The sequence below is a fragment of the Tursiops truncatus genome, chromosome 1 (assembly GCF_011762595.2).
Source record: "Tursiops truncatus isolate mTurTru1 chromosome 1, mTurTru1.mat.Y, whole genome shotgun sequence".
Classification (NCBI taxonomy): Eukaryota; Metazoa; Chordata; class Mammalia; order Artiodactyla; family Delphinidae; genus Tursiops; species Tursiops truncatus.
The window spans coordinates 27,583,069-27,609,743 of NC_047034.1; the positions used below are offsets into that span (position 1 = coordinate 27,583,069).

The 26,675-nt window shown below is 40.3% G+C and overlaps 2 protein-coding genes across 3 annotated transcripts in view; one reads left to right on the forward strand and one right to left on the reverse strand.

Moving 5' to 3' along the window:
• AKT3 (AKT serine/threonine kinase 3) overlaps window positions 1-23,581 on the forward strand; it is a 384,719-nt gene extending 361,138 nt beyond the window's left edge. The window contains exons 18-19 of the mRNA XM_073801464.1: window positions 13,570-13,672; window positions 20,045-23,581. Coding sequence (XP_073657565.1) covers window positions 13,570-13,672; window positions 20,045-20,130 — 189 coding nt within the window. The 3' untranslated portion in view covers window positions 20,131-23,581. The remainder of the gene's footprint in view (window positions 1-13,569; window positions 13,673-20,044) is intronic.
• Window positions 23,582-25,205: 1,624 nt separating this feature from the next.
• Window positions 25,206-26,675, reverse strand: part of SDCCAG8 (SHH signaling and ciliogenesis regulator SDCCAG8) — a 262,314-nt gene continuing 260,844 nt past the window's right edge. For both annotated transcript variants that reach the window (XM_033851855.2, XM_019920402.3), the window contains one exon: window positions 25,206-25,548. In XM_033851855.2, coding sequence (XP_033707746.1) covers window positions 25,497-25,548 — 52 coding nt within the window. In that variant the 3' untranslated portion in view covers window positions 25,206-25,496. The remainder of the gene's footprint in view (window positions 25,549-26,675) is intronic.

Here is a 26,675-nt window from a genome sequence, read left to right on the forward strand (position 1 = left end):
TCCCTGTGTCCTCAAGTCCATTCTCTACGTCTGCATCTTTATTCCTATCCTACCCTTAGGTTCATCAGAACCATATTTTTTTTTAGGTTCCATATGTATGTATTAGCATACAGTATTTCTTTTTCTCTTTCTGACTTACTTCACTCTGTATGACAGACTGTAGGTCCATCCACCTCACTACAAAACTCAATTTCATTGCTTTTTATGGCTGAGTAATAATTTGTATATATGTGCCACATCTTCTTTATCCATTCATCTGTCCATGGACATTTAGGATGGTTCCATGTCCTAGCTACTGTAAATAGTGCTGCAGTGAACATTGTGGTACGTGTCTCTTTTTGAATTATGGTTTTCTCAGGGTATATGCCCAGTAGTGGGATTGCTGGGTCATATGGTAGTTCTATTTCTAGTTTTTTAAGGAAGCTCCATACTGTTCTCCATAGTAGCTGTATCAATTTACATTCCCACCAGCAGTGCAAGAGGGTTCCCTTTTCTCCACACCCTCTCCAGCATTTACTGTTTGTAGATTTTTTGATGATGGCCATTCTGACTGCTGTTAGGTGATACCTCACTGTGATTTTGATTTGCATTTCTTTAATGATTAGTGATGTTGAGTATCTTTTCATGTGTTTGTGGGCAATCTGTATATCTTCTTTGGAGGAATGTCTACTTAGGTCTTCTGCCGATTTTTGGATTGGGTTGTTTGTTTTTTTGATATTGAGCTGCATGAGCTGCTTGTATATTATGGAGATTAATCCTTTGTCAGTAGCATCGTTTGCAAATATTTCCCCCCATTCTGAGGGTTGTCTTTTTGTCTTGTTTATGGTTTCCTTTGCTGTGCAAAAGCTTTGAAGTTTCATTAGGTCCCATTTGTTTGTTTTTCTTTTTATTTCCATTTCTCTAGGAGGTGGGTCAAAAAGGATCTTGCTGTGATTTATGTCATAGGGTGTTCTTCCTATGTTTTCCTCTAAGAGTTTTATAGTGTCTGGCCTTACATTTAGGTCTTTAATCCATTTTGAGTTTATTTTTGTGTATGGTGTTAGGAAGTGTTCTAATTTCATTCATCTACATGTAGCTGTTCAGTTCTCCCAGCACCACTTATTGAAGAGGCTGTCTTTTCTCCATTGTATATCCTTGGCTCCTTTGTCAAAGATAAGGGGGCCATATGTGCATGGGTTTATCTCTGAGCTTTCTATACTGTTCATTGATCTATATTTCTGTTTTTGTTCCAGTACCATACTGTCTTCTTTGCTGTAGCTTTGTAATAGAGACTGAAGTCCGGAAGCCTGATTCCTCCAGCTCCATTTTTCTTTCTCAAGAGTGCTTTGGCTATTCGGGGTCTTTTGTGTTTCCATACAAATTGTAAAATTTTTTGTTGTACTTCTGTGAAAAATGCAATTGGTAGCTTGATAGGGATTGCATTGAATCTTTAGATTGCTTTGGGTAGTACAGTCATTTTCACAATGTTGATTCTTCCAATCCAAAAACATGGTATATCTCTCCATCTGTTTGTATTTAATTTCTTTCATCAGTGTCTTACAGTTTTCTGCATACAGGTCATTTGTCTCCTTAGGTAGGTTTATTCCTAGGTATTTTATTCTTTTTGTTGCAATGGTAAATGGGAGTGTTTCCTTAATTTCTCTTTCAGATTTTTCGGCATTAGTGTATAGGAATACAAGAGATTTCTGTGCATTAATTTTGTATCCTGCTACTTTACACAATTTATTGATTAGCTCTTGTAGTTTTCTGGTAGCATCTTTAGGATTCTCCATGTATAGTATCATGTCATCTGCAAACAGTGATAGTTTTACTTCTTCTTTTCTGATTTGGATTCCTTTTATTTCTCCTTCTTCTCTGATTGCTGTGGCTAAAACTTCCAAAACTATGTTGAATAATAGTGGTGAGAGTAGGCAACCTTGTCTTGTTCCTAATCTTAGAGGAAATGGTTTCAGTTTTTCACCACTGAGAATGTTGTTGGCTGTGGGTTTGTAGTATATGGCCTTTATTATGCTGAGGTAGGTTTCCTTTATTGCCCACTTTCTGGAGGGTTTTTATCATAAATCAGTGTTAAATTTTGTCAAAAGCTTTTTGGCATCTATTGAGATGATCATGTGTTTTTTATCCTTCAGTTAGTTAATATGGTGTATCACATTGATTGATTTGCGTATATTGAAGAATCCTTGCATTCCTGGGATAAATCCCACTTGATCATGGTGTATGATCCTTTTAATGTACTTTTGGATTCTATTTGCCAGTATTTTGTTGAGGATCTTGGCATCTATGTTCATCAGTGATATTGGCCTGTAGTTTTTTTTTCTGTGTGTGTGGCATCTCTGTCTGGTTTTGGTATCAGGGTGATGGCCTCATAGAATGAGTTTGGGAGTGTTCATCCCTGTGCTATATTTTGGAAGAGTTTGAGAAGGATAGGTGTTAGCTCTTCTCTAAATGTTTGATAGAATTCACCTGTGAAACCATCTGGTCCTGGGCTTTTGTTTGTTGGAAGATTTTTAATCACAGTTTCAATTTCAGTGTTTGTGATTGGTCTGTTCATATTTTCTATTTCTTCCTGGTTCAGTACTTGAAGGTTGTACTTTTCTAAGAATTTGTTCATTTCTTCCAGGTTGTCGATATTACTGGCATATAGTTGTTTGTTGTAGTCTCTCATGATCCTTTGTATTTCTGCAGTGTCAGTTGTTACTTCTCCTTTTTCATTTCTAATTCTGTTGATTGAGTCTTCTCCCTTTTTTTCTTGATAAGTCTGGCTAATGTTTTATCAATTTTGTTTATCTTCTCAAGTTCTTTGAGAGTTGGTTCTCAGCTTTTAGTTTTATTAATTTTTGCTATCATTTCCTTCATTTGTTTTTCATTTATTTTTTAATCTAATCTTTATGATTTCTTTCCTTCTTCTAACTTTGGGGGATTTTTTGTTCTTCTTTTTCTAATTGCTTTAGGTGTAAGGTTAGGTTGTTTATTTGAGATGTTTTTTGTTTCTTGAGGTAGGATTGTATTGCTGTAAACTTCCCTCTTAGAACTGCTTTTGCTGCATCCCATAGGTTTGGATCATTGTGTTTTCATTGTGATTTGTTTCTAGCTATTTTTTGATTTCCTCTTCAATTTCTTCAGTGATCTTTTGGTTATTTAGTAAGTGTATTGTTTAGCCTCCATGTGTTTGTATTTTTAACAGTTTTTTTCCTGAATTCATATCTAGTCTCATAGAGTTGTGGTTGGAAAAGATACTTCATATGATTTCAGTTTTCTTAAGTGTACCAACGCTTGATTTGTGGCCCATGATATGATCTATCCTGGAGAATATTCCATGAGCCTTTGAGAAGAAAGTATATTCTGTTGTTTTGGGATGGGATGTCCTATAAATATCAGTTAAGTTAGTCTGATCTCATGTGACTTTTAAAGCTTGTGTTTCCTTACTTATTTTCATTTGGGATGATCTACCCATTGGTGAAAATGGGGTGTTAAATCCTCTACTATTATTGTGTTACTGTCAATTTCCCCTTTATGGCTGTTTGCATTTGCCTTATGTATTGAGGTGCTCCTATGTTGGGTACATAAATATTTACAACTGTTATATCTTCTTCTTGGATTAATCCCTTGATCATTATGTAGTGTCTTTCTTTGTCTCTTGTAATAGTCTTTTCTTTAAAGTCTATTTCATCTGATATGAGTATTGCTACTCCACCTTCCTTTTTGATTTCCATTTGCATGGAATATCTTTTTCCATCCCTCACTTTCAGTCTGTATGTGTCTCTACATCTGATGTGGGTCTCTTGTAGTAGCATATACATGGGTCTTGTTTTTGAATCCATTCAGCTAATATGTTTGTTTTGGTTGGAGCATTTAATCCATTTACATTTAAGGTAATTATCAATATGTATGTTCCTACTATCATTTTCTTAATTGTTTTGGGTTTGTTATTGTAGGTCTTTTCCTTCTTTTGCGATTCCTGCCTAGAGAAGTTACTTTAGCATTTGTTGTAAAGCTAGTTTGGTGGTGCTGAATTTTCTTAACTTTTGCTTGTCTGTAAAGTTTTTAATTTCTCTGTTGAATCTGAATGAGGTCCTTGCTGGGTAGAGTAATCTTGGTTGTAGATTTTTCCCTTTCGTCACTTTAAATATGTCCTGCCACTCCCTTCTGGCTTGCAGAGTTCCTGCTGAAAGATCAACTGTTAACCTTATGGGGATTCCCTTGTATGTTATTTGTTGCTTTTCCCTTGCTGCTTTTAATATTTTTTCTTTGAATTTAATTTTTTTATTTTTTATTTTATTTTTTTTTTGTGGTACGCAGGCCTCACACTGTTGTGGCCTCTCCCGTCGCGGAGCACAGGCTCCGGACGCGCAGGCTCAGTGGCCATGGCTCACGGGCCCAGCCGCTCCGTGGCATGTGGGATCTTCCTGGACCAGGGCACGAACCCGTGTCCCCTGCATCGGCAGGCGGACTCTCAACCACTGCGCCACCAGGGAAGCCCCGAATTTAATTTTTGATAGTTTGATTAATATGTGTCTTGGCATGTTTCTCCTTGGATTTATCCTGTATGGGACTCTCTGTGCTTCCTCGACTTGATTGACTATTTCCTTTCCCATGTTAGAGAAGTTTTCAGCTATAATCTCTTCAAATATTTTCTCAGGCACTTTCTTTATCTCTTCTTCTTCTGGGACCCCTGTAATTTGAATGTCGGTGCTTTTAATATCGTCCCAGAGACCTCTGAGACTGTCCTCAATTCTTTTCATTCTTTTTTCTTTGCTCTGCAGTAGTTATTTCCACTATTTTATCTTCCAGGTCACTTATCCATTCTTCTGCCTCAGTTATTCTGTTATTGATTCCTTCTAGAGTATTTTTAATTTCATTTATTGTGTCGATTCATCATTGTTTGTTTGCTCTTTAGTTCTTCTCGGTCCTTGTTAAACACTTCTTGTATTTTCTCCATTCTATTTCCGAGATTTTGGATTGTCGTCACTATCATTACTCTGAATCCTTTTTCAGGTGGACTGCCTATTTCCTCTTCATTCGTTTGGTCTGGTGTGTTTTTACCTTGCTCCTTCATCTGCTGCATATTTCTCTGTCTTATCATTTTACTTAGTGTGTTTGGGGTCTCCTTTTCACAGGCTGCAGGTTTGTAGTTCCCATTATTTTTGGTGTCTGCCCCCAGTGGGTGAGGTTGGTTCAGTGACTTGTGTAGGCTTCCTGGTGGAGGGGACTGGTACCTGTGTTCTGGTGGGTGGGGCTGCATCTTGTCCTTCTGGTGGGCAGGGCTGCATCCGGTGGTGTGTTTTGGGGTGTCTGTGAACTTAGTATGACTTTAGGCAGCCTCTCTGCTAATGGGTGGGATTGTGTTCCTATCTTCCTAGTTTTTTGGCATGGGGCCTCCTGCACTGGAGCTTGCTGGCCGTTGGTGGAGCTGGGTATTAGTGTTGAGACGAAGATCTCTGGGAGAGCTCTCGCCAATTGATATCACGTGGGGCTGGGAGGTTTCTGGTGGTCCAATGTCCTGGACTCGGCCCTCCCACCTCAGAGGCTCAGGTCTGACACACGGCCGGAGGACCAAGACCCTGCCAGCCGCATGGCTCAGAAGAAAAGGAAGAAAGAAAGAAAAGAAAAAAAAAAAAAAAACAGACGGAACTCTAGGACATGTGGTAAGAGCAAACCTAAACAGACAAAATCACACAAAGAAGCATACACATACACACTCACAAAAAGAGGAAAAGGGGAAAAAAAATAAAAAAAAATAAAAAATTTAAAAAAGGAACAGAGCAACCAAACCAATTAACAAATCCACCAATGATATTAAGCGCTAAAAACTAAATTAAGATAAAAATAAAACCAGAAACCAATTAGATGCAGAAAGCAAACCCTAAGTCTACAGTTGCTCCCAAAGTCCACCACCTCAATTTGGGGAACATTCGTTGTCTATTCAGGTATTCCACAGATGCAGGGTTTATCAAGTTGATTGTAGGGATTTAATCCAATCCTCCTGAGGCTGCAAAGAGAAATTTCCCTTTCTCTTCTTTGTTCACACAACTCCTGGGGTTCAGCTTTGGTTTTGGCCCCACCTCTGTGTGTAGGCTGCCCTCAGGAGTCTGTTCCCTGCCCAGACAGGAGAGGGTTAAATCAGCAGCTGATTAGGGCTCTCTTGCTCACTCAGGCCAGGGAGAGGGAGGGGTATGGTAGTCATAATTGGATTGTGGGGCCAGCCTGTGGCGGCAGAGGCTAGCGTGACATTGCAACTGCCTGAGGTGCACTGTGTGTTTTGCCGGGAAAGTTGTCCTTGGATCACAGGACCCTGGCAGTGGAGGGCTGCACAGGCTCCCAGGGGTGTGTAGGTAGTGACCTGTGGTTGCACACAGGACTCTTAGTGGCAGCAGCAGCAGCGTTAGCGGTTCATGCCCACCTCTGGGGTCAGAGCTGATAGCCGTGGCTCCACCCGTCTCTGGAGCTCGTTTAGGCGGTGCTCTGAATGCCTTCTCCTCGCGCACCCTGAAACAATGGTCTCTTGCCTCTCCAGCAGATCCATACTTTTTCCCATACTCTCTTCCGGCTAGCTGTGGTGCACTAGCCGCCTTCAGGCTGTGTTCACGCAGCCAACCCCAGTCCTCTCCCTGGGATCTGACCTGTGAAGCCCGAGCCTTAGCTCCCAGCCCCCACCCGCCCCGGCGGGTGAGCAGACAAGCGTCTCAGGTTGGTGAGTGCTGGTTTACACTGATCCTTTGTGCAGGAATCTCTCCACTTTGCCCTCTGCACGCCTGTTGCTGCCCTCTCCTCCGTGGCTCTGAAGCTTCCCCCCTGCCCACCCATTGTCTCCACCAGTGAAGGGGCTTCCTAGTGTGTGGAAACTTCCTCCTTCACAGCTCCCTCCCAGAGGTTCCCTATTCTTTTGTCTCTTTTTTTTTCTTTTTTCTTTTGCCCTACCCAGGTATGTGGGGGTTTTCTTGCCTTTTGGGAAGTCTGAGGTCTTCTGCCAGCATTCAGTAGGTGTTCTGTAAGAGTTGTTCCACATGTAGATGTATTTTTGATGTACTTCTGGGGAAGAAGGTGATCTCCATGTCTTTACTCCTCTGCCATCTTGAAGGTCTCTTCTAGGGATGCTTTTGACAAGATTTGAAAGACCTTTATACTGAAAACTAAAATAATTGTTGGGAGAAGTTAAAAACAGCCTAAAACAATGGAAAGATATACTGTGTTCATGATCTAGAAGACTCAATATTTTTAAGATGTTAGTTCTCTCAAAATTGATAGATAAATTCAGCACAACCCTAATCAAGACCCTAGGAGGTTATTCTGTAGAGATTATTAAGTTGATTCTAAAATTTATATGATATATAGAGGACTTAAAAGAGCCAGAACAACTTGACAAAAAAATGAAGTTGGAGGGCCTACCTACCTGACTTCAAGACTTATTAACTCACAGTAATCAAATCAAGAGAGCTTGTTAATGGACAGATAACATCTTTATTCACCATAAAGTTGGGCAAAGAGATCAATACAACACAATAGAAAATCTGGAAAGAGACTCACATATATACGGTTAATTGACTTTCAATAAAAGTATAAATATAGTTCAACTTAGTGCTGAAACAATTGGACATCCATGTTAAAAAAATAATTTGCCGTATATATGAAATTAACTCCAAATGTATTATAGTTCTGAACATACAGGAGAAAAATCTTTGTGGTATTAGGTTATGCAGAGATTTCTTAGACAAGGGCAAAGCATGATCCATAGAAAAAAAGTAATAAATCAGACTTTATCAAAATTAAGAATGTGTATTCTTCAAAAGTCACTGATAAGAGAACGAAGAGAGTAGGCACAAATCACAAATCTGATAAAGGACATGCGTAGAGAGTGTATAAAGAACTCTCTAAACCTAATGAGAAGGAAAAAAAAGGACAAATATTTGAGAAGACACTTCATCAAAGAAGAAATAAACTTGTGGAAAAGGTGATTGATTATTCATTAGAGAAATATAAATTAAAACATAGTGAAATACCACCACACATTAGAAAATAGAATAAAACATATTAGAATAAAACAATGTTGGCAAGACTGTGGAACAACTAGGACTCTTCTTCGCTGTTGATAGGAACTTGCAGCAATGCAACTACTTTGGGAAAGACTTGGACATAAAGATTCTTAGCAGCTTTATTTGTTATAGCCCCAAACTAGAAGCAACCCAGAAGTCCATGGAGAGGTGAATGGTAAACAAATTGAGGTACATCTGTATGATGGAATATTACCCAACAGTAAAATGGATGAGCTATTGATAGAAGCAATGATGTGGATGAGTGTCAAAATAATCATGCTAAGTGAAAGAAACCAGACGAAGAATACATACTATTTGATTCCAAATACGTAAAAGTCAAGAAAATATAAACAAATCACTCATGGCAGAAAGCAGGTCAGCTATTGCCTGCAAGGGGATAGAAGAGAGGACAGGATTACATAGGGTTATGAGAAAATATCTACAAGTGATGGGTATGTTCACCGTCTTGATTTCATGGGTATATACATATGTCAAAACATCAAATTGTATACTCTTTTTTTGTACGCTCTTAAGATATGTGTGCAGTCTGTTGTATGTCAATCATAAAACTGTTCTTTAAAAGTACTTACCCTTGTGGAACTTGTATTTTACTGGGGAGGAGGTGTAATGACAATAAACCTGTATTTTGCATGTGTATATATAGGTGTGTATGTGTCAGATGTTGAAAAGTCTTTTAAAGAAAAATAAAGCAATGTGAGGATAGAAAGTAATGGGGAGGGCAGCTGTTTGAGAGAGGAGGTCAGGTAAATGTAGTATCATGACATTTTAACAGACTAGTTTAAGCGCCCTGTAATCTTTTGAAAACTGTTTAAAGATTTGTTTCAGTTTTTTTAAAGTTTCAGGTGACCATTCTGTCTCTCATCTAAAAAGATAACAGCTTTCCCCTAACTTGAAGGCAGATTTAAGATTTACATTTCTGCCATCAGAAGGAGCCATATGGGAAGGGTGGGCAGAGGTAAGCAAAACCTACTCCACATGCCCAATAGAAGCCCATCTCTGCTCGGAGAATTTCTTCTGGTTAATTCTTTTTTATTGAAAGGATGAGACCTATTTTTTGAACATTTGTAGAATGGTGAATCAGAAAGAAAGTCACAACCAGAATCCCAGTCTCCTACTTGCCTGCCAGAGAGGCAGTTATCCCTCAGTTTTCTAAAAGGAAAACCAAAAATTCTCCAGTCACTATCATTGTTGGTGTTGTGTGCATGTGTATGATGCCGGTGAGGGACTTTAAAAATCATTGCTCTTGTGGAACTTTTATTTTATTGGGAAGGAGGTGTAATGGTGATGCATGTGTATATGTGTCAGATGTTGAAAAGTCTTGAAGAAAAACAAAGCAGTGTGAGAATGAGATTTTGAATGAATAGAAGAGGGAAGATTTCCATCAGTGGAGTGAACTGCTTGCTTGTTTCCAGTCATCCTAACAGAGCAGCTAGAAACGTGTTCTGGTACCTTAGCAGCCATTACAGCTCATCAGTGGAACCTGAATTTGTTTCAGTTCCCAAAAAAGTGATTGCTAATGATAGAGATTTTAGAATATCTGTGTACTGGGGGCATAGAGAAAGAATGTTAAAAAAAAAAGAAATTTAAAATGCTTTGTAACATGTGCTGCAAACTGAAATGTGGTGCTTTATTTCGAAAAAATGCTTTTAATTCTGCTCATCCCTTGGTTTTCTAAAACATAGTTTGAAAATCCTAAAGATGCCACCAGAAAACTACTAGAGTTAATCAATGAATTTGGTAAAGTAGCAGGATACAAAATTAATGCACAGAAATCTCTTGTATTCCTATAACTAACAACGAAAAGTCTGAAAAAGAAACTAAGGAAACACTGCCATTTACCATTGCAACAAAAAGAATAAAATACCTAAGAATAAACTATCTACCTAAGGAGACAAATGACCTGTATGCAGAAAACTATATGACACTGATGAAAGAAATTAAAGACGGTACAAACAGATGGAGAGATATACCGTGTTTTTGGATTGGAAGAATCAACATTGTGAAAATGACTGTACTACCCAAAGCAATCTAAAGATTCAATGCAATCCCTATCAAATACCAATGGCATTTTTCACAAAACTAGAACAAATAATTTTAAAATTTGTATGGAAACAAAGGCCCCGAATAGCCAAAGCAATCTTCAGAAAGAAAAACAGAGCTGGAGGAATCAGGCTCTCTGACTTCAGACTATACTACAAAGCTACAATAATCAAGACAGTATGGTACTGGCACAAAAACAGAAATATAGATCAATGGAACAGGATAGAAAGCCCAAGATAAACCCACTCACATATGGTCACCTTATCTTTGACAAAGGAGGCAAGAATATACAATGGAGAAAAGACAGTTTCTTCAATAAGTGGTGCTGGGAAAACTGAACAGCTACATGTAAACGAATGAAATTAGAACACTTCCTAACACCATACACAAAAATAAACTCAAAATGGATTAGACACCCAATTGTAAGCCTGGACACTATAAAACTCTTAGAGGAAAACATAGGAAGAACACTCTTTGACATAAATCACAGCAAGATCTTTTTTGATCCACCTCCTAGAGTAATGAAAATAAAAACAAAAATAAACAAATGGGACCTAATGAAACCATAAACAAGATGAAAAGACAACCCTCAGAATGGGAGAAAATATTTGCAAACGAAGCAAGTGACAAAGGATTAATCTCCAAAATATACAGGCAGCTCATGCAGCTCAATATCAAAAAAACAAACAACCCAGTCCAAAAATGGGCAGAAGACCTAAGTAGACATTCCTCCAAAGAAGATATACAGATTGCCCACAACAACATGAAAAGATGCTCAACATCACTAATCATTAGAGAAATGCAAATCAAAACCACAGTGAGGTATCACCTCACACCAGTCAGACTGGCCATCATCAAAAAATCTACCAACAATAAGTGCTGGAGAGGGTGTGGAGAAAAGGGAACCCTCTTGCACTGTTGGTGGGAATGTAAATTGATACAGCCACTATGGAGGTTCCTTAAAAAACTAAAAATAGAACTACCATATGACCCAGCAATCCCACTACTGGTCATATACCCTGAGAAAACCATAATTCAAAAAGAGTCATGTACCACAATGCTCATTGCAGCTCTGTTTACAATAGCCAGGACATGGAAGCAACCTGAATGTCCTTCGACAGATAAATGGATAAAGAAAATGTGGCACATATATACAGTGGAATATTAGTTAGTCATCAAAAGGAACAAAATTGAATTATCTGTAGTGAGATGGATGGACCTAGAGTCTATCATACAGAGTGAGGTAAGTCAGAAAGTGAAAAACAAATACCGTATGCTAATGCATATATGTGGAATCTAAAAAAACGGTACTGATGAACCTAGTGGCAGGGCAGGAATAAAGACACAGACGTAGAGAACTTACTTGAGGACACAAAGGGGGGGAATGGGAAGCTGGGATGAAATGAGAGGTTAGCATTGACGTATATACACTACCAAATGTAAAATGGATGGCTAGTGGGAAGCTGCTGCATAGCACAGGGAGAACAGCTTGATGCTTTGTGATGAGGGTGGGAGGGAGGCTCAAAAGGGAAGAGATATGGGGATATATGTATAAATATAGCTGATTCACTTTGTTGTACAGCAGAAACTAACACAACATTGTAAAGCAATTATATTCGAATAAAGATGTAAAAAAAATAAATAAAATAGCATGAATTAAAAAAACACATTGGAGAATAATTTAAAGATTTTTGTCTTATTTAACATAAATTTGGTGACAGTAACAGTGGAAAATTCATTGAATGATGCCAGTTGTGTATTTGTTTCTGTAAAATTTTTATAAAATATACTAATTTCTGTCACTCTGTTTTCCATTTTTCTATCTGAATGGTATTCATCAGAGCACATACTCTGACTCCATGCCCTAAGTCTGGGCTTCCTATGTTAAAAAGAAACCTGTAGGCTCTCACCTGTGAGGCTGGAGCCCTGAGAATCAGGAGCCCCCTCCTGGTTCCAGTCCCTCCCAGCCAGTCCCTTCCCAGGTAGCGGAAGTGGAGGCTCACATGGCTCAGGCTTCTGTCATCTCCAGCATCCCAAGACTTTCTCCCATCCCATGCCTGCTGCTGGTCAGAGGCGAATGAGTCCAGTTCTCTCAACCCTGGAGCAGTTACTCTTAATCTTTGGGGTCATGGTTCCTTTTGAGGAATGGGATAAAATCTATGGACAAAACGTTTGCACGTCACTTCGGGGGCTGCCAAGAACCCCTGTTCCAGAGGGTTTCAAGTAAGCAGAGTTATATTTCTTTGCCGCCAAGTATAGAGGCAGCACTCAATCTGTGATCTGTGTAACAACTGTGTTGGTAACAACTATGTTATCAAATTGCACTTTTAATAATAACCTGTTCAGCTAGGCACCGGGAAGAGCTAGAGAAAGCTAGCAAGGTTGCGCTTTTCCCACCCTAGGAAGAGCCTACATTTTGTTTCAGCCCAAATCCATCGGTTTTGTATATATTTTACTAGGAAAAAATATTAGGACAGACTTTTCAGTATCCTCTTCCCACCCTATTTTTTATTTTCTGCTTTTTTTTTTTAACATCTTTATTAGAGTATAATTGCTTTACAATGGTGTGTTAGTTTCTGCTTTATAACAAAGTGAATCAGCTATGCGTATACATATATCCCCATGTCCCCTCCCTCTTGTGTCTCCCTCCCACCCTCCCTATCCCACCCCTCTAGATGGTCACAAAGCACCGAGCTGATCTCCCTGTGCTATGCGGCTGCTTCCCACTAGCTATCTATTTTACATTTGGTAGTGTATATATGTCCATGCCACTCTCTCACTTCGTCACAGCTTCCCCTTCCCCCTCCCCCTGTCCTCAAGTCCATTCTCTACATCTGCGTCTTTATTCCTGTCCTGCCCTTAGGTTCTGCAGAACCTTTTTTTTTTTTTAGATTCCATATATATGTGTTAGCATACGGTATTTGTTTTTCTCTTTCTGACTTACTTCACACTGTATGACAGTCTCTAGGTGCATCCACCTCACTACAAATAACTCAATTTCATTTCTTTTTATGGCTGAGGAATATTCCATTGTATATATGTGCCACATCTTCCTTATCCATTCATCTGTCGATGGACACTTAGGTGGTTCCTTAAAAAACTAAAAATAGAACTACCATATGACCCAGCAATCCCACTACTGGGCATATACCCTGAGAAAACTATAATTCAAAAAGAGTCATGTACCACAATGTTCATTGCAGCTCTATTTACAATAGCCAGGACATGGAAGCACCCTGTTCTTTGGTTCTCAATTATTCTGTTTCACATAATCCCTCAAATATAATATAGAACAACCAGGTACCTACTGTTCTGTGTTTAGTCTTGACTGTGAAGCCAAATACCACATCTACCTTACACAGTCACTGAGCAGTCTAGCCTCTTGCACTATTCATTTAGTATTTGCTCTCTAATTTTATCCTAGAAATGAATTTTCCTAAACTGAAGTCTGTTAACAGTACTCTTTTGCTTCTTACAGCTTGTACCTCCTTTTAAGCCTCAAGTAACATCTGAGACAGACACCAGATACTTTGATGAAGAATTTACAGCTCAGACTATTACAATAACACCACCTGAAAAGTGTAAGTAAATCTAGAAGGAAATTGATTATGTTCTAATGCAATTGAAGAAAACAGCCTATTTTTTTAACTGGATATTTTCAAGGTCAAATTCCACAGTGACTTATTCTGTTCCATTTAAGAACATGGGGTTTTCAATGTGGAAATATCTAAATACAGGTAGCTAAGAGAAAAGTTTTTTTGAGTAAAAAAAAATTATATGTGGAAAAATTGTAGAGTTAAGAATTATAGACTAAATTATAGACTAACTAGCCCTTCCTTACTATTCTCTAATAGATTATTTTGACATCAGCTGAAAGGATTCTGAAATGAAGACCTCCCACATTTCCCACTGCTCATTCAGACACAACCTTCTAAATTTTGCTAATTCTGATCTCCTGCTTACTTAGTAGTTTTTAAATTCACTTTAAACTGAATCACTCTTTTTTACTTAGCTGTGTCTTAAGCAGTAATATCTGTGAAGACATAATTTGGTTTGCTAGTAATTTTTGATATTATAAATTAAATTACATATCTATTAAAGCTATACATTCATGCACCACTTAAAATCATTCCACATATACTAGTGTGTGCCCTACACTTTGGTGAAGACATTTCACTTAAAGGGAAGAAAAGGTTGTTATATAATTTATAAACATTCTCATATGCTGACAGAGGTCTGTATTCTGTCATCATTAGTTAAGGAGTAAGGATAAAATTGAGTTTCAGGGACACATTTGGATAGCTAAAAGATTTCTTCAATCACACATCTTTTGGCTCACAATAACATCATTTTAGTTTTTTTCTCCTTTTCTTTTTTATTATATCCTTTCCTACATTCCTTCTCCTCTCTTTTCTTTTTAAAAGGCAGATTAGGGGCTTCCCTGGTGGCGCAGTGGTTGAGAGTCCGCCTGCCGATGCAGGGGACACGGGTTCGTGCCCCGGTCCGGGAAGATCCCACATGACGCGGAGCGGCTGGGCCCGTGAGCCATGGCCGCTGAGCCTGCGCGTCCGGAGCCTGTGCTCCGCAACGGTAGAGGCCACAACAGTGAGAGGCCTGTGTCCCGCAAAAAAAAAAAAAAAAGGCAGATTAGTTGATGATGCTAATTTACCAGGGCCTGACAAAAAGAGAGACTATGAACACTGTGAAATGAAAAATATAATTATGTGTGCTTATGCACTTTTCTTTCTTTAGACTTGCAAGAGGTTAAGAGCCTCTTAACTTTCATTTTATAAGGGAAGAAATTAAAACCCAGAGAGAAGCTGAGCTTCCCTAAGTCCCGCAGTTAGTGTTAGCTATAGTCACGAGCAGCAGTTATAGCTTGGCCGACAAGGCCCAGGTCAAGCTGTGAAAGGGCAGCATGTTGAAGCACTGCTCATGGTTTGTCACCAGTGGTGGATGAGGGCTTCATTGCTAGAATCAGAATCTCTGAGAGTTGAAGATGATGTTAGAAAGCCTGTGGAGTTGTGGGCAATCAGCTAAGGACCGTCTAAGTAGGAGCAGTGGACGTAGCCTTGACATGGTTTCCCCTGGCCCGGCGCGGGCTGTGGTGATACAATTGTCTGAAATTCTGGGCAACGCCACTGAGTTGTTGGACTGGCCTAGGAGTGCTTCCCACCATAGAGCCTCATCGTTTGGATATAACCTTAACTGTAATCAGACCACATTGTTCCCCTGCTTCAAACCTTCCAGGAGCCCCACTGCTGCACTCTAAATCCAACTGCTCACACTGGCTGCACAGCTTTGTCACATCTGGTCCCACCCTGCTCTCAGACCTCATCCTGTCCATCTTCTCCACAGTCCCTGGGTTCCAGCCCCACCTTGAACACACTGTCCCTCACTGTGCCTTGGGACTGTGTGTTTACTCTTCTTTGCCTAGAATTCTCTTTTCCCAGACATATGCATGAATAAATTCTTACTTGTCCTTCAGATCTCTTTAAATGTCACTTTATCAGAAAGCTTTCTTTAGCCTCCCGACCTTAAGAACAGTGCAGTCCATCAGACCCCATCACCACCTGCCCCCGCCAGTTCTCTACATTGACACCTTTACTTGCTGGTATTCTTCTGGTTAATTTGTCTCTTTGTTTACTGTCTGTTTCTCCAGCTTGAATGCAGTAGCCCTGAGAAGAAGGATTTGGTTTGTCTTATTCACTGCTAACCCCAGCTCCGAGTTAGGTACCTGGCTCAGCGTAGGTATTCAATGAATATGTGTTAAATGAGGAAATAAACAGATTAGGGCGAGGCCTGGTAGTTTCAGGGCCAGAAGGAGGCCCGACTCTCTCCAGACAGTGCTGTTGCCCATCACAGCCCAGAATTTGTGTTTGGCTTACCTCCTCACGTGATTTCACAGGGAGCTTTGGGAGGTTAAATAGAGCTTTTGGTATTCGTGGATTCTAATTCTTAGAACAAACTAAATGTGCTATTTTGAAAGTCATAGAAATAGGTAGGCTGTGTAAATAAATGCAAAGCCATGAGTGCCTATTTTACTCCAAAATGTTAACAGTAAAATCCCAGTGTAGAAGAGAATGATGGGGTTGCAGAAAGCCCTGGACTTAGACCCTGCTTTGTGTCCTGGCTGTGCCCCTCACTAGCTCTGGAATGTGACAGGTCAAAGGGGAGTGCAGGGCTGATAATTTCCAGGAGCCCCGTCTTTCCCCTGTGTGTGCCTGAGAAGCCATCTCTTTAGGAAAGGCACCCAGAGTTCTCTATAGGTTTCAATAACCCTATTTTTAATTTTATTTAAGCATCAGGTTAACCAATCCACAGTGTTCTTTGTTCTGTGACCCACTAGGTGAAGGGTGATGGTAGGTAAATAACTAGCAAAAAAGAGTGGACATGGGGCTGCGGATGGGGGAGGGACCACTAAACTATGCTGCTAGCAGTGAGGAGTGGCCCTGGCCTGATGCTGGGCCCTAGGTGGCCCCAAAACGAGCATCCAGCAAGCATCGTCTAGACTGACAGCGTGTACCACAATCTAGAGGCAGGGGGACCCTGTGGACCTGCCAACTTATTTTCCAATTCAGGATTTCTAGAGAGAAAAATCAGGGGAAGGAGCTCAGCAGGTGGGCTGAGGCCAAGGTGTGGACACCAGCAGCCTGTCCTTTGCGGCTCCCAGCACCAGGCCACAGGGCTGGGCTCCTGCCTTAGGCAATAGCCTCAGTAATTGTGGACTGCAGCACCCGGGTTCTTCCAGGGCACAAGGACAGTGTTTTTTCTTGGATTATCCCTGGGTATATCCTAAATTCCCGTAAGAGGCAGATCAAAGGAAAATCTGTGAAGCCTTGAACTGTGATTACATTTAACATAATGTTTTCTTCTTGCAGCTTTGAATAGTGTTGCTGGTGAGAGACCACTGCAGCTCTCAAGCTGCTAAAAGCACAGAGGTTTTGTTCATAAAAACCCACAGTAGGACCATTAAGTTAGCGATTGTCTTCCCACTTGCCACCTTGCTTTTATAAAACAGAAAGGAGCTATTTTTTAGAACAAATCAGCAGTTAGAAAGGCAAGTGTTCCTTTTTTACAAACAGCTGCAGTAACATGCCAGATTTTCCTCACTGGTGTTAATTAATTGAACAGATTTTGGAATGTGTCGTCTTGCATTATATTCATTAATGGTCCTCTGGCTTCCTCTTAGAGGAAAAGAGGATTTGTTTGAGCTCCTAGTAGCTTTTGCTGCCATATAATTACTTTGGTTAAATGTTCTAAGGAAGTTAGGCAACTAATGCTGCCTGGATCCAGGGATTCAGAGGTAGAATGTAGGGTTGATCACCCTGTTTTCTTTTCCCGCATGTGTGCTATTTGGGTTTTTTTTCATAGTTCATGTCCATCATCATCACTGTTCCCTCTGAACCTTCCTTCAGTGCAGGAACGTATTTATATCCGTTGACTGGGTGTGAAGGCCTGGCTGGGGCAGCCGGCTGTCCTGTCAGCTGTCACTTGCATCCAGCTCTCCTCCTTCCACAGCCCCGCTGGCCTGCGCAGCACTGAGGGTCCAGGAGAAACCCTCATTCCTGCCCCAGCACCTTCCCAACTCACAGCTCCTCTTGGGGCCACGATCAGAGACTTGCCCCTCACTACTGCCAAGCTCAAAAGAACAGGAGGGAGATGGAGAGGGTGATATAATTGACTTTAAAGAAGATCCAGATGCAGGGGCCCTCGTATGGTCATCAACAAGATTTAGATTTACGTTCGGAAATGGGATTAATTTGTTACTAAATTGACAGAATGAAGATTCTCTTTTAACTTTCAGCTGACAGTGCAGCCTCATAGCAATAATACTCCTTGGAAAGGAAATTCAACCCCTCCTCCTGTCGAGAGCCAGGCTGCCCTGGGCTTCAGGCCTCCCTGCCCTGGTGCGATGCCTGGTTGCAGCCCAGCGAGCTGGACAAGCCCTCTCTGGCGGACAACACCAGGCTTCCCACATGTGCTGTCTGTTCGCTGTGCAGAAACACACCCAGCAAAACAAAGCTGCTAGCGGGGAAAACTATTCCTTTGAAATGTGATTGGCACGTGTCAGAGTCTGAACATTAAGATTTCAGCTGCCTTTCCCCTAGAGAGTTTTTATAGAGTTTTACAGAGGTTTTATATGCCATCCACAGCTCCTACCATCTTTAGTATATCTGAAAATACTGTGGAAGGTGTTTGACCTAAAAGATGGTTTGCTTGGTACCTAACTGGTATTTTATAAGGAGGCAGAGATTTCCCCAGATCGCAGTACTATCTGGAAATGAGGACTATAGTTTAAAAGGTCTGTTTGCAGGAGGGAAGTTTACACAGAGCAGGGAGCCTCAAATGCTACTTGTGAGATTGAGTCCCACCTAATACAGTGATACTTTCTGGTACATTCAAGGCTACAAAGTTCAGTTAGCAACTTGATCCCATTTCCAGAATCTTCTATTAAAAATAGAATACTGAAAAGAACAGTGAGAAAAGAGCATGAATGTTTGTTATTCTTCAGAGGCATGCAAAGCATCATCCTTTTTGTGTAACAGGGTCAGTGCCCGTGATGCAGTGGGGTCTGACCTGTATTCCTTCTCCTATTACATGAAATTGATGCTCCCTGGAGAGGTTGGAAAATTAAAAGAATTGGTAATGTACTTCCTATATGAATTTGAGGGAGTGGAATTATTTTGCTTGAAGAAGGTTGGGTATTTGAAAGACTCTCACTTATTTCCTGTAGCACAGCATATGACCAAAGGCACTGCAAGTGGAGCAGAGGGGTTTAGTGGGGTGAGCCCCGAGGACACAGGGAGGGACTTTGTGCACAGCCCAGAACAGGTGCACAGGGAACGTTGTGGACTGAGCGACTGAATTCATGACACATGTAAAGGAAGAGCATTCTGACACTGCAGGATTTTAATCATCAGAATAGTTATAGGAAGAGGTTGGGTGATCCTTCGTAACCTTTCAAATGCAAGAAAACAGGGAAGAGGAAAAGGGAGGAGCAGCTTAAATGGAAGTCGTCTCTTTCCATGCCTTTCAAGTCTCCCAGTTTGTTTCCTGATGAACTAATACTTAGATGCTGGCCTCTTTCCCTCTCTTTCCTTGACTTATTCTCTTTAGTCTACTTTAAAGTTTTTTTTTTGTTTTTGTTTTTGTTTTTGTTTTTGTTTTTTTGCGGTACGCGGGCCTCTCACTGCTTTGGCCTCTCCCGTTGCGGAGCACAGGCTCCAGACACGCAGGCTCAGCGGCCATGGCTCACGGGCCCAGCTGCTCCGCGGCACGTGGGATCTTCCCGGACCGGGGCACGAACCTGTGTCCCCTGCATCGGCAGGCGGACTCTCAACCACTGCGCCACCAGGGAAGCCCTAAAGTTTTATTGTAGGAAAATTAGGAACAGTAAGTTAAGGCAGGTATTAGATGTAGAATAAAGAATGTAAAATCTTAAACATGTAAATCAAGGGCTCAAATGAAATGGAATCCTAATAAGCTTTATTTTGCAATCACACCTAAAGCACCATGAAGAAGAAATACAAGCATCTGAAGACAGATTGATACTGGATTCTAGGCAGATACTTTGGGTGCCTTAGGATTCTTTGACTTTGTAACTTTGACATGCATGTTTTCATGAAAGTAAAGGTTATTGAAGATCATTTGTTCCTTTTTATTTTTAAAAATCTTGTCTTCTTCAATAGTTTTTCACAGTTTGAGCCTTGAGATGTTAGTGTCTTGAAGGAGATGATTGGATAGTATTATTTCTTCATAGGTCATGTGTTTGAAAGTGAGAAAGTTTTTGAAATTAAGTGTATCCATCCTATGTTTTATTGATAAACACAAGTTTCTGGGAGCTGTTGCCTCCATTAATCTTTATTACGTTAGGGATTAGAACTATATAGACCAGAGATTATGTTGCAAAAAATTAATGCAAAATTAAAATAGCTGTTTCCTGCCCACAGATGATGAGGACGGTATGGACTGCACGGACAGTGAGAGGCGGCCGCATTTCCCTCAGTTTTCCTACTCTGCAAGCGGACGAGAATAAGTCTCTTCTGCTACTTCACTGTCATCTTAGATTTATTACTGAAAATGATTCCTGGACATCACAGCAGTCCTAGCTCTTACAAATGCAGGAGCACCTTCAGACATCCCAGACCAGTCCAAGGTCTTCACCCCTCGCCGCCTTTCACCCACATGAGAACACACATATATGCAGACATACTCGACTTTTGTTTTTGCATGAAATTGTATCTCAGTCTAAGGTCTCATGCTGTTGCTGCTACTGTCTTACTATTATAGCAACTTTAAGAGGTAATTTTACAATCTTTGGAAGTCATGAGCCCACCATTGTTCATTTGTGCACCAACTGTCATCTTTTGATCTTTTAATTTTTGTTTTTCCCTAACAGTGAAGGCTAAATGATTCTAGGTATATTTTTTAACTTTCTAGATGATAAATCAAAAACTAATTAGACTAAGAAGATTTAGTTTATAATTCAGAACAAGCAATTGTGGAAGCGTGGTGATGTGCATATGCAAAATTTTAGTAAAGCATATCAGATCAGTGCGTAAAATAGGTAGGTATCAGTAAGATCCTACTGGAATTCATTAGGAAGCGTTTGAGAGAAGGAATGAACAACTATTAAGATAGATATATACATTTATAAATTTAAATTCGTATTCGATACTGCAGAGGAAGCCTGATATTACATGTGGATGTCCAGATTTCACAGGCAGTTGTTGGCAAAGGAACATTGTTCGACCAAGGAAGGAAGCATATGCACAGCAGAGTAGGTCACTTAAAGGGTCTATGATATGATTTGCACCAGAGAGCGTTTTATTTCCCCTGTTCTTGGAAACCTTTTTCCCTTCTTGATATTATCACCTCTGATGGCTGAAGAATGTAGACAGGTGTAATGATCCTGCTTTTCACCAAAATTTGTACACCAAGGTAAACAGGTGTTTGCCTTATTTGTTTTAATTTTTTACTTTCAGTTCTACGTGAATTAGCTTTTTCTCGGATGTTAAAACTTTGAATGTCCTTTTATGATTTTGTTTATGTTGCAGTAGTATTTATTTTTTAGTGATGAGAATTGTATGTCATGTTAGCAAATGCAGCTCCAACTTAACATAAAACAGACTTAACTGCAGTTTCTTTTGACCCATGTGCAAGGAATGTACACGCCGATGAGAATCATGCACTTTTTCTCCTGTGTAAAAACAAAATTTTGATGAGGCTCTGAAATTGTACATATAGATTAGAATTTGGCTTTGGGAGAAGAGATGCTGTCATTTAACCCCTTGGTGCTAAAAATGAGAAATCCCCAACTATCCATGCCAAGGGGTTGAAACAAATGGGTGTTATATTTGCTCTTTTGAGAATTGAAATATTATGACAGCCTGGCAACATAATGTAATGAAGAAAATTGAGACCTGGATGATAAGAAATGAACTTTACTTGGCAAAATGAACACATCTCAAGTATTTACGAAGTGGGCAGTAAAGGATAAGGACCTGGTGTGTTTATTCTGATCATGGTACATTTATCACTGAATTAAGCCATCAGGGAAAAAACAAAACAAAAAAGAACACCTCCAACTTTTCTTTTTCTGTATATACTCATGTCCTCAAATTCCGACACTTCTCACTGAAAGGGGACATGTATGCAAACCTCATCTTTCTCTTTCATTAATGATGATCTTCAGATTAAACCCTTTGGTGCTAGGAGCTGACATTTTCCAAAGCAGCCTATGAAGTCCAGGGGGCTCCTGACTCCGTGGAGCCATCGTGGAGATGTATTTTAGTTAAACTATCTGACAGCTCCCAAATGGAAGACTGCAGCATGACGTAGTGTTATGATTGCATTGTATGAAAGAGCAAGTGACTTTCTAAGTAGGATGAATCATATTCATATGCAGATGTCTTAGCCTCTTGACGCTGGAAGTGTGGGTTTACAGATATGAAACCACTGCTGGCAGTGGGTGGACCACTGGGACTGACAGGGGGTTAAAGGGCATTTTACTAAGGCAGCTAAGACATATTCAGACATAGATTTTGTCCTAATTTTTCATATTTCTACCTGAGTGAAGTTCATCCTTAGTACTGAGTAGGAAGTTACAGTAAAATGGTAGTTCATTCTTACTTACACATATAGCTCAACTTTTTTTTTTCACTTGGAATTATGTTGAATGTTTCACTTTGACAAGAAAGTAGACTAGAAGGTATGTCCTGTAAGTTGTCTTGCATCCATTATATAAAAAAGGAACGGGTGAGAGGAAGAGAGGAAAGCTGAGACTGGCTGGTGTTCAGAGCATTCATTTCTTCAGAGGGAAAGTACACCATACACTAAGCACACAGATAGTTTTGGGGTTTCCCCCCCCAAATCTTAAGGTGATTTCCATGACCTTGGCCAAGGACACTTCCTAAGGATTAATGACAGCGTTGACTGTGCCTCAGGCTGGCCACTCTGCACAGCTGGCTCTCTGTCCCCAGCTGGTGCCCGGGGCTTAGTCCCGTATCCCCTCCGAGATTCTGTTAGCGTCACACAGGGTGTGTTGTTGGCTTTGATTTTTAAGAATCCCTTACTTTCACTCCCTGATCTCAGTCAGCTGGCATGGAAAAACAATAGAAAAACAGAAATGTGTGTAGAAGGAGATTCTAAAACTTCCCTCATGTCTGCCCATAGCTGAAGTTTCGGATTCTGGTGGACGGAAAGGCCTGGCCCTGGAGTCACTCTGTCAGAATAGCAGAAGTTCAGGCTTTGCAGACTCCTTCCTGTACCAACTTCCTTGAAGTCTGCCTCTTGCCATGATGCAGCCATCTTGGAGGAAATTGGCCGTCTCTGCTTGGACCTTTGGCAGGGCTGCTCACAGCTTTGCTTTCCACACTAACTACATAGCATTATTCCAGTGTTTTCCATTTCCCATACCTGATTTCCAGCTTCTTAAAGCTGACTGTTCTTGCAAGGGCCACTTGCTTCTCTTAGAGTACAAAGTAAGGGCCTTCCTTACTAACTGCAGGGTCTTTCTATTACACCTCAGCGTACACACTTTGCTGCTACTGTTTGTACTGTGTCTACAGTAGAACTCCCTTATCTTGCTCCTGGTACTGCATTACAGGCAAGCATGAAATGTAAAGTATTTATTTAAATAAGAAGAAAACCTCTAAATTGGTAATTGAATTACCTCCCTGTAGCTTTATAGTTTGTGACATTTCTTGACCTTGCTAGTTCTTTCATTAGATCCGCGCAAGATCTAGTCATCTGGTTAAGGATTTCAAGCAGACGCAACTATGAACCCAAGAAACTGTATTACTATTACTGTTGGTCATACTAAAACTGTTTATTTCCTTAAGTATATGACCCACAAGGATGTGAAATAACTACAAGAAACTGTTTTTGTACACTGTACATCCTTAGTATTTTTACACGTATATGATAGGGATGCACATTATTTTCCTTCGTACAGACAGCTTAAATAAAGCACTATGTCAATCTGCTACTTCTCTGTTTATTGTTGTTGGATGTGGTTCCGTAATCTCAGAAAATTAAATATTATTCTTTTCTAAAAAAAGATGAATAGCGTCACCTGGTATTAACCCATTCTATATAAAGTGTGACAGGAAAGTATGTACATTTCTTGTAGCTCAAAACACACACAGGATTTATTTTATTCAATAAAATAGCAGTAATGCGACTGTACAAACTTTGATGAAGGGCTGCTTCCAAAGGGAGGATGCTGACTTCCCAACAATGGGCTTAGGAGAGATCTGTGAAGCTGGAGATAGAATAGGTATTTTTTGAGATTTGTTAAGCCCCTAGTAGTCCTCCCACCAGGCGGTTTGGACCCAGAATTCTTAAGGAATGTAGCTCGTCAGTAATGTCTTCCTGATAATGTGTTGCGCTGCATACTTCCTTTCTTAGAGTATATTTTTAAAACGTCGTGGCAAAGTAACCAACTGAAACGTGGGTCATAGATGGGTAGGATGGTTGGACTACAGTCTGATTTACCTAGGGTCATTTTTCTGATTTTACCTCATAAACCTAAATGCTATTGGAGAAGCTTGGCTTTGCTCTGTGACTAAGCCAGATAGAGGAACGGCTTTGGGACCAAAGTTGGTCAAGCATGTTATGTGTATGTCACACAGCCAAACTGGAGGGCATTCTTACATGTGCTCTTCTCTCAAAACCACTGGGGTGGACAGATCCAGGAGGCTAACATAAAGTGACCTCTATAATTCTTTAAAGGTGCTATTTTTAGAATATTGTGTAATTTATTTCCTGTTCCTGAAACAGAATTAGGGACAATTAATATATCTTATGTGACAACCTTTATGTCTAGCACACTTGATGAAATCAAAAAAACTTCTGAATCTGAATAGAAGTTCTATTCTTTCAGGCTTGAACCTTGTCCATGCTCGAGAGACTCAATGGTCTTAGCGGGTGTATCATCCTACCGCCTCCAGAGCCCTAATCCACATCCTTCTGAGAGGCCATGAAGAGGATGTGATGTGATGTGATGATGATGACAGATCCGTGCCAGGGAGAACGGCCTGAGGTCAGGGACTTGTCCCGACTGCAGCCTTGCCCTTAGTGTTCCATTGTCATCCTCAAGGACAACACAACACTTTCAGCGCCCATTTTTATTACTTTAAAGCACTTGAGGGCTTCATTGTGAATAGTAGAAATACTATGTTAAACTAAAATGATGATCTGTGTACAGATGTTTGATAGAAGTAAATTTTGTAATTTCACTGAGTACATTTTTAGCCTCCTCTCAATTACTGCATATTGAAGAAGAAACATGACACCACCAAGCCAAAGATGCTTTTTGTCTGTTTTTGTTGTTAACAGAGTGGAGAGGATAATGCCTAGTGCTTCCTGGTGTCTTTTGACTGTGCACAAATTAGCAGGATGATAAATAATGGAGTCTTATGGGATGTTGATTAAAAGCAAATAAAGTTGAAGGATAATATATATAGATCTCTCCAAGAGGGAAAGAAACATGAATGGCAGGAAAAAAGGTTTGGTCCTTAATACCCTTTAGCCTAGTTAAAATATGTGCCTTTTTTTGGTGTGTTTTTTTTTTCATCACTACAAGATAAAAAGGAAACATTTCAAGTCTTCAAAAAAATTCATTTATTGAAATTCACATGTGTAACAAAGCATACAAATGAGCAGATATAAAAACATAATAACTTCGAGCCTTTTCTGAAAACATACACCAGGAGTCTCCTCGTCTAGTGTCAGACTTCAGCTCCAGCCCATCCATCCTGCAGGGACCGCTTGGCAACGAATGTGGCGGTGATGACGCAGCCCGCCGCAGTCTAAGGTGGGGTCCACTGGGAAGGTCGCGGTGCATTGTGGCATATTACGTATAAATCAGATGAATGTAAATATCTCTTTGTAAATCATTTATTTCACTGTTTCATCCAGGTCAGCAATCAGATTGTGGCATGCTGGGTAACTGGAAAAAATGATAATAAAAAGTAAGTTTAAATAGATCATGTTCTTCAATGTGATTTGTCTTCTCACTGGTTTAGTTACCTCTTTCTAAGTTTTTGTAAAAAATTCTTATGCAAAAATTATAGAAATTGTATGTAACCAACTGTATGAAAAGTTTGTAGGAATATAAGGTGAACTCTTTTAATGCTTTAAATCTGAAGACACGCTATATTCCAGACCTCTGCATGTCTCTTAAATAAGGGTGGTCTGATGACAGGACACAGCTAAAGAGCCATCTCTTCCCCCATGGACAGGAGAAAGGAGACACTGATTCGTGCCAGAATCTGTTTACTGAAAATTGCTCAGACATTACAGTGAGTAAAACTGGACAAAAAGACAGGATGTAGATAGACCAAGTGTCCCTAAGAAATTCCTGGTGAAATGATAACAAGCTAACACCTCCAAATGTTTAGATGCAGACAGTGTGTTTTAACATATATAAAGGCATTTTCACATGGAAACCACCTACCACATGCTGGAAGAGGGAATTTAGTGTATGTCCTCTCCTAGTTTTAAACAGGAATAAATGTTTCAAAACTAGCTCATGAAAATTGGGTTGAAGGAGTCGCAAGTTAGGAAAGTACTGCTGCCTGCCCTAGCGGATGTCAGATGTGGCTGTTCAAATTAGTTTAACCCACGTCAGGAAGTGGTGTCAGAAACCACTGGAAATAGTTACATTGCACAGGACATTTCTCGAGTACCTACCGTGTCCTGTGTGGGAAGATGACTCAGACACGGTCTTTGCCCTCCAGGAGTGTGAAGTCACCAGGATGGTAGAGACTAGATAGAGGGCTAGGATGATAACTACCGAATCCCAGTTCTCACTTCAAGAGATGAATTGGAATGTAATGCAGGGACACGGGCCCCATCTGGTCTCTGTTTGGCTGGGTGAGAATCATCTTCAAGAGAAACAAGTGGGCTCTGCACTCCCCAACAGAGATTTCCTGAATTAGAGAGGGCTCTTGTCTACCCAACTTAAGCCACGATTACTTGTGGAGGATTTCCAAGACAGGACGAGTGATCAGCGTTTCCAAGATCAGAGTTTGCACAAGAAAAATATGAAAATTAGCCTGTTATCTTTTTTAAAAA